Source organism: Brachionichthys hirsutus, chromosome 11 (assembly GCF_040956055.1).
Source record: "Brachionichthys hirsutus isolate HB-005 chromosome 11, CSIRO-AGI_Bhir_v1, whole genome shotgun sequence".
Lineage (NCBI taxonomy): Eukaryota > Metazoa > Chordata > Actinopteri > Lophiiformes > Brachionichthyidae > Brachionichthys > Brachionichthys hirsutus.
In genome coordinates, this window is record NC_090907.1 from 10018246 (window position 1) to 10030477 (window position 12232).

The 12232-nt window shown below is 41.9% G+C and overlaps 1 protein-coding gene across 1 annotated transcript in view; it reads left to right on the top strand.

The window, feature by feature from the left end:
• The first annotated feature begins 7937 nt into the window (after window positions 1-7937).
• Window positions 7938-12232, top strand: part of ryr1b (ryanodine receptor 1b (skeletal)) — a 68154-nt gene continuing 63859 nt past the window's right edge. Inside the window, exon 1 of the mRNA XM_068745083.1 lies at window positions 7938-8255. Within this exon, the coding sequence (XP_068601184.1) occupies window positions 8208-8255 (48 nt within the window). The 5' untranslated portion in view covers window positions 7938-8207. The remainder of the gene's footprint in view (window positions 8256-12232) is intronic.

Below are 12232 nucleotides of genomic sequence, written 5' to 3' on the forward strand. Positions count from 1 at the left end.
CTCTCTTCATACATTTTGTCTTCAGTGTTGCAAACGAGTCGGGATAAAAAGGGTTTGAGTCACAGCCACCCTCCCACGTGTGAAATGACACCAGCGTTGCTTAAAAACGCTAGAATTACCCTATGTTCAAACGCATCTGCAGAAACAGTGTGTGACGTGCACACAGTGTGTAACATGTAAACGCCGTGCACTACTTTAAGATGTGCTAATCTCTATACGGCAGCAAATCTAATGGCATTACCAGGAAACAGAGTTCAGATAAAAGGTGATAAGGGATGAATGCTGTCCCGAGGTAAACACATTCTGAATAATCACCAATGTATTGATTACTAACTGTAATTCAATCACATATATTCTTATTTTACTGTAACATATTACATTTACAGGGTTGGCACGGTGGCGCAGTGGTAAGCGCTGTTTCTACACGGCCTGTATGACCCTCAATGCTCCTATAGCCATGAACCCAGCACATGTCGCGATGCCCCCACGGCACAGCTGTCATGCTCATATTATTTTCTGTATGTAGCCCAAAATTACTAATTTGCATACTTGATTCAAAGACCTTTACAATGTGTGCAACAAACAATGAACCAAAATTCCAAGAATATAGAAATAAAACATACATCCTGTTGCCATCTTATATTTCCATATTTGATGAATGGCTTTTATTTATATTAAATGTTTTGTTGTAGTCTGATAATTGTTTAAAAATCTCCATGTATAAAACATTGAAAGCAAACGTATGATTGTAAGACAGATTGATAAATGTATTGTTCTGCATATGACTGATTTTTCGGACACCTGCTTCTTGCACTTTGCTTATCTCAGTGCCCTTTACAACCGACCGTCACTTTCTGATTCAGAGTGAATCCAGCTCTGACTATCAAAGCAATAGTACTTATTATGAGGAGACAAGCTCTCTACGACAAACAGAAGTGCTGATGAGGAAATGTTATTGATGGCATGACGTTTGTCAGGGACTTTCCCTGTGCTCACTGAGCAGGTAAGAGCAGCCACTGATCTCTTTTCCGTGTAACAGTCTGACCCACTTGAGATTCACAATTCACCTTTTCCTGATGGTCAGATACACAAATGTGGGTAAACATAATCTCCTTCCGTGTTTAACAGTGCATGTGTGTCAACGGATGATTACTAAAACCCGATATATACATAAATATATTCCAAAGAGCCTTTGCCTACCTTTCCTAAAGTTTTCCTCTTCCTTCATCCTTGCTCTATTGAAGCCATTCGGGAAACTGCTTCTCCTTGTTTTTTTTTGTTTTTTTTTAATTCCCTTCTCACTCCCTTTCCCATTCGTGTCAGGACTCCTGGCTACAGATCCAATCCCCCCTCCCCTTTTCCCTCTCTTGCGCTCACACAGGCAGAGGATATGCAAATTCCTCCCTTTCTTTCCTTAATTGATTAATTGATGCCAGGGACCCTTTGAAGGCCTTGTTTGTGTGCTGCTCTTTCTCTCTCGTCCCTCTCAACCTGTGTTCTTGTTCCCTGTTGCCAACAAGAGGATGCCTCGCCTGCAATGAACTATTCATCCATTTGCTCCATCAATAAAGTCAACATGGTCAACATCAGACACATTGAAAATATTCATAAACATAATCTTTGGCTGTTAAAGGGTAAAAAACGTTTTTTAGAAGAGCAGTCAGGAAATCTGACAGTGAAGTCCAACCTGTACAACGACAGATACCATCAGTGGCTCGGCACGCTTTCTGTTCTTTCTGCTGTGAAACTGTTCCCCCCCCCCCCTCTCTCTCTACCTGCAGCGGTAATTCATTTCTACCACAAAAGTTCAAATAAAAAAAAATCCAATCTTGGCAAGACCTTAGCTTTGACAAGTGGCTTTTTTCCCCCTTTTTTTTTTACAATGGTTGCACGTTTCTCTATACTTAGTTCACTTTTTAAAAGCTGTTATGGCACTTCTCCTTATCGACATGCAGTTAATCTTCATTCATAAGCATGAAAATCTCCGGATGGATTTAACGTAAAAACTAAATATTTCATCCATATCTCACAAATATTCAACCATGACAACATTTGCCTCGCAGCAATAACACCAACCTCTGTCAGTCATCACACATCTTCTGCACCGCTTTATCTGTTACCAGGTCACGGGTCACGCTGGAGCCTATACCAGCAGTCAACCGGTGAGAGGCGGGGTACACCCCGGACAAGCCGCCAGTTTATTGCAGGGCCACACATAGACAGACTCGAATAGTGATTCCAGTGGTTTCATTGCTGTGGAGTGTGCATTGGACCAACTTATCAGACAGTATGGGATGTGAGAGATGATCATGGAGAAGAAGAATAGACTTTGGCTGCTTCGGTTGACAGTTTGTCTCTGATGAATCTGAAATTTGACAGAGTAAACTTTAACTTATTACAGACTTTCTTAATGTGTGTTCTGTAACTAAGATTTGTGTCAATGTGTAGTCCATGATATTTGCATTCTGTAACAGCCTGTAGGATTTATGTTTGCGTTGTGCCTTTTGGAGAAAAACACACAGATAGCTTTTGTAAAATTTAACTGTAAGCAGCATTGATTCAGCCAGGATGTGATTCTCATCATTGCATCAGTCCCCTTAGTCGCAGCAACCTCCCCTGCCGTCTTCCCATGACCCAGGACAACCGTGTCACCAGCGTACATTAAGATGACTTAATGGAGTGAGAAAACATTTCATCGATTGTGAAAGATGTGATGAATGTATTTTGTGTGAAGTCACAGATTTGACCAATTTTCAGATGTGTACTCTTCATCAGTCCACCTTAAGCCAGGTCGTTAAATCACACTTAACACACGTCTGAATCATTCAGCAAACAACTCTTGCGTTCCAGGTAATCTGATAAGAGCTGCGGTAAAAAAAAAAAAAAACTATCTTTGTACATATGAAAGAACATGTAGCATGCATCTAAGATCAGACGCAACAAATATCGCTGCACCGTCATGTAAATGGAGAAATGCTGTACAAAATTATAGAGATGAAAATAAAATATTAGGCAGGGTGAGCCGGCACCGCAAAAAAAAAAAGGCAAGCGCAACTGTTGAATGTCAATGTGTGCAGTGTACCCAAACAACTTGAGATGTTGATATTCTTCACTGATACGCGGTGAACCATCGGCTGTGACCATGTGCTGGTGTGATATGTGTGTCTGCAGCCTTCACCGAGCCACTCTCCATCTCCACCACACTGACTAGATGCAAATAAGGGGCAGACAACTCAGACGCCAAGCGGAAAATGAGACGACCTCATTTCTGTTTGACTTGTTATGAGCCTTTGCACAAACCACAATGCATCTTATAACATCAAGGTTCACACACAGCTACTGCACACAACTCCCTTTGCTGCTGACAAATACTAAAAGTATACGTGCATAAGAAGCCAGGCTGCAAGTAAGTCCACCAGACTCTCAATTTTAATGCACCCTCTTCCTTTTTTTAATTTACCTCTTAGATTTGTTCATTGCAGAGGTCTTCTCTTCAGCAGCGCTCCTCCTCTTTTGATGATCCAAACGACATCTGAGCGTGTCCCTACAGCGCCATGGTTGACTCTGCTCCTGCTCCTCAGTGTCTTCTGTGTCTTAATATGTCCAGGACACCACAAGCAGTCACAGGATGCAGAGCAGCTATGGGTGACGACCGTTCACTGACTTGTCATGTAAGAGACTAAACTCCACCCAGCTCTTTCAAACCACTTGCTGTGTGTCAGTAAGTATCCCTGTCTCGCTGCTATCCAAAATATTTATCAAACGCCTGCAACAGAGCAGAAAGCCAAAAGAGAAAATAAGCGTAAAAGTAGAATGGAAGCTCTCACAAAAGTCATGCACTTGTCCCTTCAACATAAACAAGTCAGCATCTTAAAGGGAGGAACTGGCTCTGACAGATAGGGGAACTCACATCAGTTTCTATGTGTGTTTGTGTGTGGGCATAAGGGGGAGGGGCGAGGAGAGGGAGAGAGAGGGAGAGAGAGAGAGAGAGAGAGAGAGAGGCCAACACAAATGCAGTACCCACAAAGGAAGGAGAATTAGAGTGAAATAGTGATGAGACATCGTCTGTCTTGAGTGCCATCAGTGATTATTTTTCAAAGCATCAACACACACACACACACACACACAAACTAGACCACACCTAAATATTATTTTTTGGACATCATTGATTCCTGACTTGCCTCTTCCTCTTAGATATGCTCATCCAGGGTCTCCCGTCCCCCCAGGTCATGTCTATCTCCCTATTTGCTTCCATTTCTTCTGCGTTTATTAAACCGACTCTTGTCATTTCTCAGGGTATCAAGTGATTACACAGGAAGGTAGTGTTTTTGCTGGTGAATGTGGCTGTGCAGCTGGACAGGGAGACTCAAAGGCATCCTTGTTTATGGATACCAAGAGGAAGAGGGGACTAAACAGGGGACATTAATGTCCCCAATTCTGCAGAAGTGGCTTCTTTGCTGCAGGAAGCTGATTGGCTGGCAGACAGTTGGCGATATGGCATGCACAAGCAGGGATGGATGTATAGAGCAGGAATGGTGCAGCCCTTGTGTCGAGTATCAATGAAGGGCGACAGGCTGCAAGGATATATCACATTAGAAAAACAAAGCATTTACTATCCTTCCTGCTGGTGTGGTAATCTTAATGAAGGCTTAAGCAATACTTCTTAGAACAGGAAGCGTTCAATAAATTGGTAATTCTGAAGAAACGTAAAAACGCAAGTAGAGCAAATTCTTTATCAAATAATTCAACATCAAGGCACATTTCATTATCATGACTATCAAAGACGATTGTTTTGGTTTACTGCTCGTTTTTTGTGACTATTGGCTTTTTTTATTTTTATTTCTTGTAAAGGAAATAACCTCTAATTGATCGTAGACATATTAGTAACAAAAGCTGAGAGCAATGATAACTTACTGGACATATAGTTTTGCTAAATTATGACGTAATTGTTGAGGTTCCAGTTTAATTGCATTATATATCTGAAGGGAATTTGATTGTGGTCGTTAACTTTTTGCAGTAGCATCTCTTGGTAACGCCCACAACATGATTTCCCTCATTCTATTGGTCACATTTCAAGGGACCATATCAATAACTGAGAAGAGAAAGACAGACAGAGCTCCCCATTAAACTTAGTCATGATTTTTATTTTTTTTTTTCTGGGGGGGGTCCCATTGAAAGAGACCGGTGCCGGGTTGTTGGTGCAATATCGCCACCCTCAGGCACAGCATCGCAACTGCACATTTAAAGACGCAGCTTTCATATGAGTTGGCAAGAAACAGGCTACAGCAGGTCTCTCCCGAGTCACAACTCTCATTCCCAGAATTATTGTTAGTTCTCCTCCATTGGCGTAGAAACCGAGTCTCCGCCTCCTGAACGTTTTGCTCGCCGGTCGGAACCGAGCGGCGGAGAAGCAGCGCAGCGCAGCGCCCTTTAAAACATCCAGCTGTGCCGCCAGCTGCTGTTGCAGCGGAAGGTGGGCGACAAGGCCGGCATGCCGAAGGACGTCAGATGGAGACGAAGGAGGTAAGGACGCGTGGACGCGTGGACGCGCTCAGCGTGGAAGCTCCAGATAGTGTGTGTGTGACGCGCCGCGTCTCTCTGGTGCGTCTCTTCCATCCAGAGACGCAGGAGCGCATCTGAACTGTTGATGTTTACATTGATGGCCTGTCATTTAGACTCTGTTTGGAGCCAGGAGGGTGACTGGCAGGCGAAGGAAGAGGCATAGACGCCATTTAATAGTCAGCTCAATGAAATAGAGTTCAATATTGACTGCAAGATAATTATGACAAAAAAACCCTCAATATATCGATCACAGGCAGACAGAATTTATATATATATATGTCCATTGTGCAGCAGTGTATAACAGAACAAATCCTGACAAAAGAGTAAACTAGAAACTGGTTTTCTTAAATGATGACTGATAAATCCTGCCTCTCTGCAGGCACCGCACACTGCTAACATGTTTACGTCAAAGAATGGATCAATTACCGGTAGTTAATCAAAGGAAAAAAAAGTTTCCCTGCTTCTGGTAGAGGGTCTCAAAAACAATGACCTTTTTGAATCCATGTCCAAAGGACAGAGTGCATATTTGCACTCTGTGTGGAAAGCTGCTTAAAAATGTCTCAGATCCATAATATCGCAGTATCCTAATGACAGGATAAGAGAAAATTAATACAGAAATAATAACTTCTCTTATCCAAGAGGCTTCTTTGGCTCTAACTGACTGGTAGAGCGTTTAGATATACCGGTACTTATAATCCTGTTGGAGCAGAAAGCAAAGGACCGAAACCACCAGAACAATAAGACTAATAAGGTGTAATTAAAATTCATTGTGTGAGGTGTTTTGTTGATCTGCATCCAGGTGTGGCTGGGGGGGGGGGGGGGGGCGCTTTTTGGGACAGAGGTCAGTACTGCATTGCTGATAGATGGTGTCTTAATCCTCCTCTTCAATGTGGTTTCTCCAGCTTCGACAAAAATGGCTTCTTAACTCCTCGTTTTCTTGGATGCTTGATCCGAAATGCCGTAAAACTTGCTTTTGCATTTTTTTCCAATTTAGTATATTGCTCTATTTCCAAACTCATAAAATGCACTTTCCAAATGAATAGTTAATAAAAAAATAAATGACTATTTAATAATGCCTGAAATGATGTTATTTTATAACTTTGTGCAGACGCAGATTGCCACTGATCTCTGTTAAATCCTGTAAGTAGTAATCAGAGACCCGGATAGCCTCTTATGTAAATCCTTTATGTCTGAGATTCAGCTGCAAAAGCAAGACCGTTTACATTTCTTTAGATTTCTTGGTAAAAGCTGTTGAAATACGGCAGATTTAAAAGTCTTTCCAAGTTCAACACAAACTGCTCCTTATACTATTGCAGTCTTAATATTATTCAACTCAACGAATAGCATCCCTCATAAGATATACATGAGTAAGATGTCGTATTTACACTTTACTAAGCTTCATAGTCTTATAAGGTCTAAAATCCAACGCTATACTGAAGTCCAAGAGGCAGACGCTAATGAAGCAAAACGCGTCATGGAAGCGTCAGTCCGGTGGGGGCTGCAGCTTTTACTCTGGTTCTCCACCCTTTGCAGCATGTCTGCCCCCTAACGCTAACTTTCGCTGCTGTTTCCTGTCACATATCTTTTGCTTTCATATCCCAAGACATAAATTCTCCCCAAAAAATTGTGCCCAAAACAAAACCTTTTGGAGCGACAGAAGATTAGATCTGCAGAAGAGTGAAAGGAAAGGAAAGGGCACCTGTTGGCGCCGATGGATCAGCAGTGATACACGGTGGGGGCTGAAGCTGCTTCCTCAGCTTGTCAGAAGGCATCTCACTGCTGTCTACAAAGTGGTGGAGCTGATTGTCTATAAGAGGTTGAATACTTTTGAGTAAAAGTAACATTTTATGCATTAGAGGAAAACACAATTGATTTATTTAAACTGTTCATATTGGATTTGCTTGTTGCCTACATTTTGGGCTGAATGCTGACACACACTCATCAGCTGACTGCCAAGTGAGACAGAAGTCTCAATATTACAATTAGCATCCTTATTCTGGGGCTCGTGTAAGCTGCAGCGGATCTATTCACTTTGAAGAGCCACGCGTACGTGTGTGAGAGCATATGATCTGACTCTCCAAAGGCTAGTCCTCCTCACCCCCTTTCCTTTTATAGCCTCGGACATGTGGATGGAGGGGAGGGAGGTGCATGCGCTGCGTGATGGAGTGAGACAGCCTGTGTGAAGGAGTGGCGCTCTCCTACAAACAGGGCGGCACGATGGGATGGGAGCGCTGTAAATGTGTGAGGTACTTTCTCCTCCCTCCCTTACTCACTACCCCTCCTTCCCTCATCCTCAGTTTGGGGGGGGGGGGGGGGGGGGGGGGCAGGGCTTGAGGGCAGAGGAGTTGCCTCCTGTCACTCTCTCTCACGACACAGTGAGAGCCACAAGACTCACGGTGTCCTCCAGCACACCTGCACACATTAGCACTTAGAGACACACTGAGCGTGTGTGTGTGTGTGTGTGTGTGTGAGGGGGGGTGGGGGGAGAGCAGGGTGGTACAGCATCCAGAAAGTAGAGAGGTGCTACGTGGGGAGGGAGGGGGGGTCATAGCGAAGTGGATAAAAACAAAGTCCAAATCTGACGAGAGAAAACAGAAGGATTTTCTTGTTTCCGTCAAGGAGCTGCGAATAACCGGCGGCGAAGGATGGCAGAAGGGGGAGAGGGAGAGGAGGAGATTCAGTTCCTGCGAACGGTGAGTCCTGCTTGCTTTCCTTTTTGGGAACACGAACCTGTGCTGCCTGCGAGCGAAGGAAAGGAGGAGTTCTGAGAAGTGAGATGAGTGAGAAAGAAAACGAGTTCATTTCTATAACTGATGAGAAGCAATTAATTGATGCCCTCAGTGATTGAACGTCTGACCTTAAATGATGTTCCAACGTCTCACAGTTTCCTCCCTTTTGGCGCCTTTACTTTTTTTGGTTCTGGATATTTAAGTCGTATCTGTTGTCGCAGGTCTCCGATCCAAAGCCTGCTTCTGCATATAGTTGACTATTTCTGTAGTGTCCTAAATGTGCCATGGCCTGCTTATGATTTGCTCTCTTTAAATTTGCTTTAATTGATTTCCTTATTCACATTTCAGGTTGTTAACCTATATTATGAGAAATTATTTTTGATATCTTTAGAATAATTTACTCATTGGCGTTTCCTTTTTGAGTATCACTTCCAAAATGTTCCGGGATTAAGAATAGACAACAGTGCATATGCTGGTGTGAGCATACAGAGATAGACAGGGGCTGGTGCATCTGTTAGCATCGTTATCTATTTTTATCTGAGGAAAGTAGAGCCTGTCGGTGTGGGGTGAGGAGGAAGAGCAACACGCTGCTCAGAGCCTGCAGGGGACAGCTGGCCAAAGGCTGCACGTCTTCCAAGGAGAAGCGAACATTCAGTGTGGAGACATCCACTTCAAGTCTCAAACTCAGAGGGAGGAGGGGGGGGAGGGGGGGGGGTCCCTAAAAATCACCTCACACAGCCGAGTTACTGGAATATGTCTCCAAAGGTAGCGAGGGAGAGACAGTAGCGGTCATACAGTACAAATGAGAGGAGTAATGAGTGAAGAATATATATTTCTGTTTGATCTAGTTGTTACTGTCCCCATGTGCCTGCTTCTCCTTTTGTGTTTTAAAAGATAATTATGATAAAATGTTGAGAAACTCTAAAATTCTCCGCAGGATGGTTGCAAGATGTAGAAGAAAAAAAAATGAATACTTTTTTTTAGATGTAAGTAGATCCATTAAAAAATATATAAGACAAAGATGATCATCCACATAAAATACAGTAAAAGTGAACAATTTAAATAACGATATCTTAATGTTATAATAACATGATTACATTTCAGTCAAAGTTTATAAACTGGAAAAGGACTCTGAGAGCACAAACCTCCGCCGAGAGCTCGTAACTGGATTTACACCGTCCACATGGTGATCTGGATCATCATCAAAAGGTTCTAAATTGTTTTTGGTGTCTTTATACACCAATCATGAAAAGTAAAAGTGGATAAGAGTTTATGTGTATTTTCAACTGATTGTTGAATCCATAAATGGAGTTTTCAATGTGAAAATGTAAATGTGTTTTTTCCCTTCTCTTCCGGATTTCTCAAATTAATGGTGAGGCATGTTGGCTGAACACTTTGAATAGCTTCAGTGGGTTCAAAAGTCTCCGGCGGAATAAAAATATCAGACTCCAACACTTCAAAAGCATTTCGCATCGCTGTGAATTATTAATGACCGCTTCAATGGGCTTATCGCTAACACTGTCTGGGTCAGGGGTTCAGTGCCCACCAGGGATACAAGACTATAAATGTATCTCGTGATGCTGTAAGGACCATTGCATTAAAAAAACATCCACAAAATGGTCTGTGCTATTAATCGTTTAATCAGATGCCAATGACGGGAGGCATTGGCTGAGTCAGCAGTTTCTCTCTGCCAGGGATTGTCCTTGTGCTACACTGGAGGTTGCTCCCGCACATAACTCACCAAGGGGGTTCACGTTCTCTGTGTGAGGTTTCGTTTGTGTGTGTGTTTTATCTAACACTAAGAAAACAAAATTAGAACTTTGGAATGCTGACTCCCTCTAGCGTAAGATGAGAAACACGTGAAAGTGTTTTTGTCGTCATGTTTACGTCTACAGTGATCATTTCTACACCACAAGGCCATGCACGGATTAGTCAGCAGCGCTGCCGTGTTGAGCTTTCTGTTTTATTCTCCTATCATAATGTAGCCCAGGTCTTTCACTCATAGAATGGAATTCCCCCTTGTGGGACTAATAAAGGCAGTATCTTATCTTATTTGATCTTATCTTATCTTATGCTGGGTGATGGAAGGCTTGCTCATATCCAGGAGTTGTTCTGTCTCTCACTGGCGGGGATTAGCCATGCCATGGTGTATAGTAGCAGGTTCAATTCTTAAAATGTAAATCCTTAAATCCTCCTTCCTCTGCTTTCAGTTGAATAACAGGCATCACATATTCTCCTTCTTAAAAAGTCCCACATTTGCTGTCAATAGATAAACTTGGCTTGTAATACCCAGCTGCCATTCTTTTTTCTTTAGAAACAGTCCACAAACAGCAGTCATTTGGATTTGTAAATGTGTAACATATTCTTTAAAAGCATACTGAAATTTGCGAATTGATTGCAGGAATCCAAATCTGTATTAAGTTCTGCATTTGTATAGAGATTTGTAATGTGGTAACAGATAGTAAAAATATGTACATAGATATTTGAGACTGAAAAGTATTTTTCTCAGAGAACTTGTACCTGACCTGATGAAGGTACAGAAATAGATAAGGATGGCAGTGCAGTCCAGTTACGGCCAACTCTTACTGGTTTTATGTGGGGAGCATGGCTGCATAAATAACAGCAGTTGTGTTTGAGTTGTAACTGAGATTGTTTTTTGGGATTTGACCTTTTGGAATAAAAATACTTTTCAGCAACAAGCTTGGACTCGCGGTCAAATCTTTGTGTATTTACAGATTCATCTAAACATTTACGAAGCTCGCAAATCTCACGAATGGTTATTTGTCCTTATTTTATGTTTCATGTTGAACCGAGAAATATTCCTAGTTTGTGAATCCTTTCACTGACAACGGCGAGTGAATCAATGAATGCTTTAATTAAATGGCCCTAACGTGGCTAAGTGGCTCCGTTAAGGATAATGCAGTCATTTGTAAGCCTGCGCGTATATCACATATCAGAAGAAGGAATGATTTGATAAACTTGCTTTATGTAGCAGGCCTTCAGTTCTCTAGAGTTCATGCACAGGTGATGTTTGTCTTCACACAGTTGAAGCTGCACCAGTGTTTTTCACGATGTCTGTGTGTGAATCACAGGCGAGTGAGTCTGAAGGGGCATTCAAACCCCTGTCTATGGCAGCAGTTTCTTTTTATAGTAAGTGCACTCACTCTGGAGTGAGAAACCAGAGGAGTCGCTATCCTACTTGCCAGAATCCTTTGGGAGATGTGGAGTGTGTGTTTGTGAAGATGTGTGTCTGTGTGTTTGCTCGAGTTATTGTTCATTGTTGTGAAAGACGTTTCGATTCCATAGTAACATTTATCTGGACTGGTTTCATCATTTTATCCTAGGTTTAATGTAGATACAGTATCTTGACGTACGTTGGCATGCAAATGCTTCCCACTTCCCACCACACCCGCCTTTCATAGCCATGTCTCACCTGAGCTTCTCCACACATCAATAAATCAACCAAGGCCAGATAAGTGTCTTCACACAGTGTTCTCAAGCAGCAGGACAGGTGGAATATAGATCCAATGGATTCACCATAGCAAAAGGATTTAATAAAGAGAGCAGTCATTTTCACGCTACTGGACAGAGCTGTATATTAGTGTCATTTGAAGACTTTAAACTTACAGCTGCCATAAACAAGACAAAAACAAAACGGGCAAACATGTTGCTTTTGACCGAAGGAATATGTAAGTAGTAACTTAACATAATACTGTACAATCAGTATATATATATATATATGTATATACTGTATATATATATATATATAAATAGTATAATTTAGATGCCTCTACAATAAATATGATGACTCTGTCAATGTTTCCTCTTTTTCTTTCTTTATTCTGTCAAAAGAAGGAGGTTAATAACCAGCCCTAAAACGTCATGGACATTTTAGCTCATTAAATATTAGTAAATTATTTTACATTTTCCTTAATCATAAA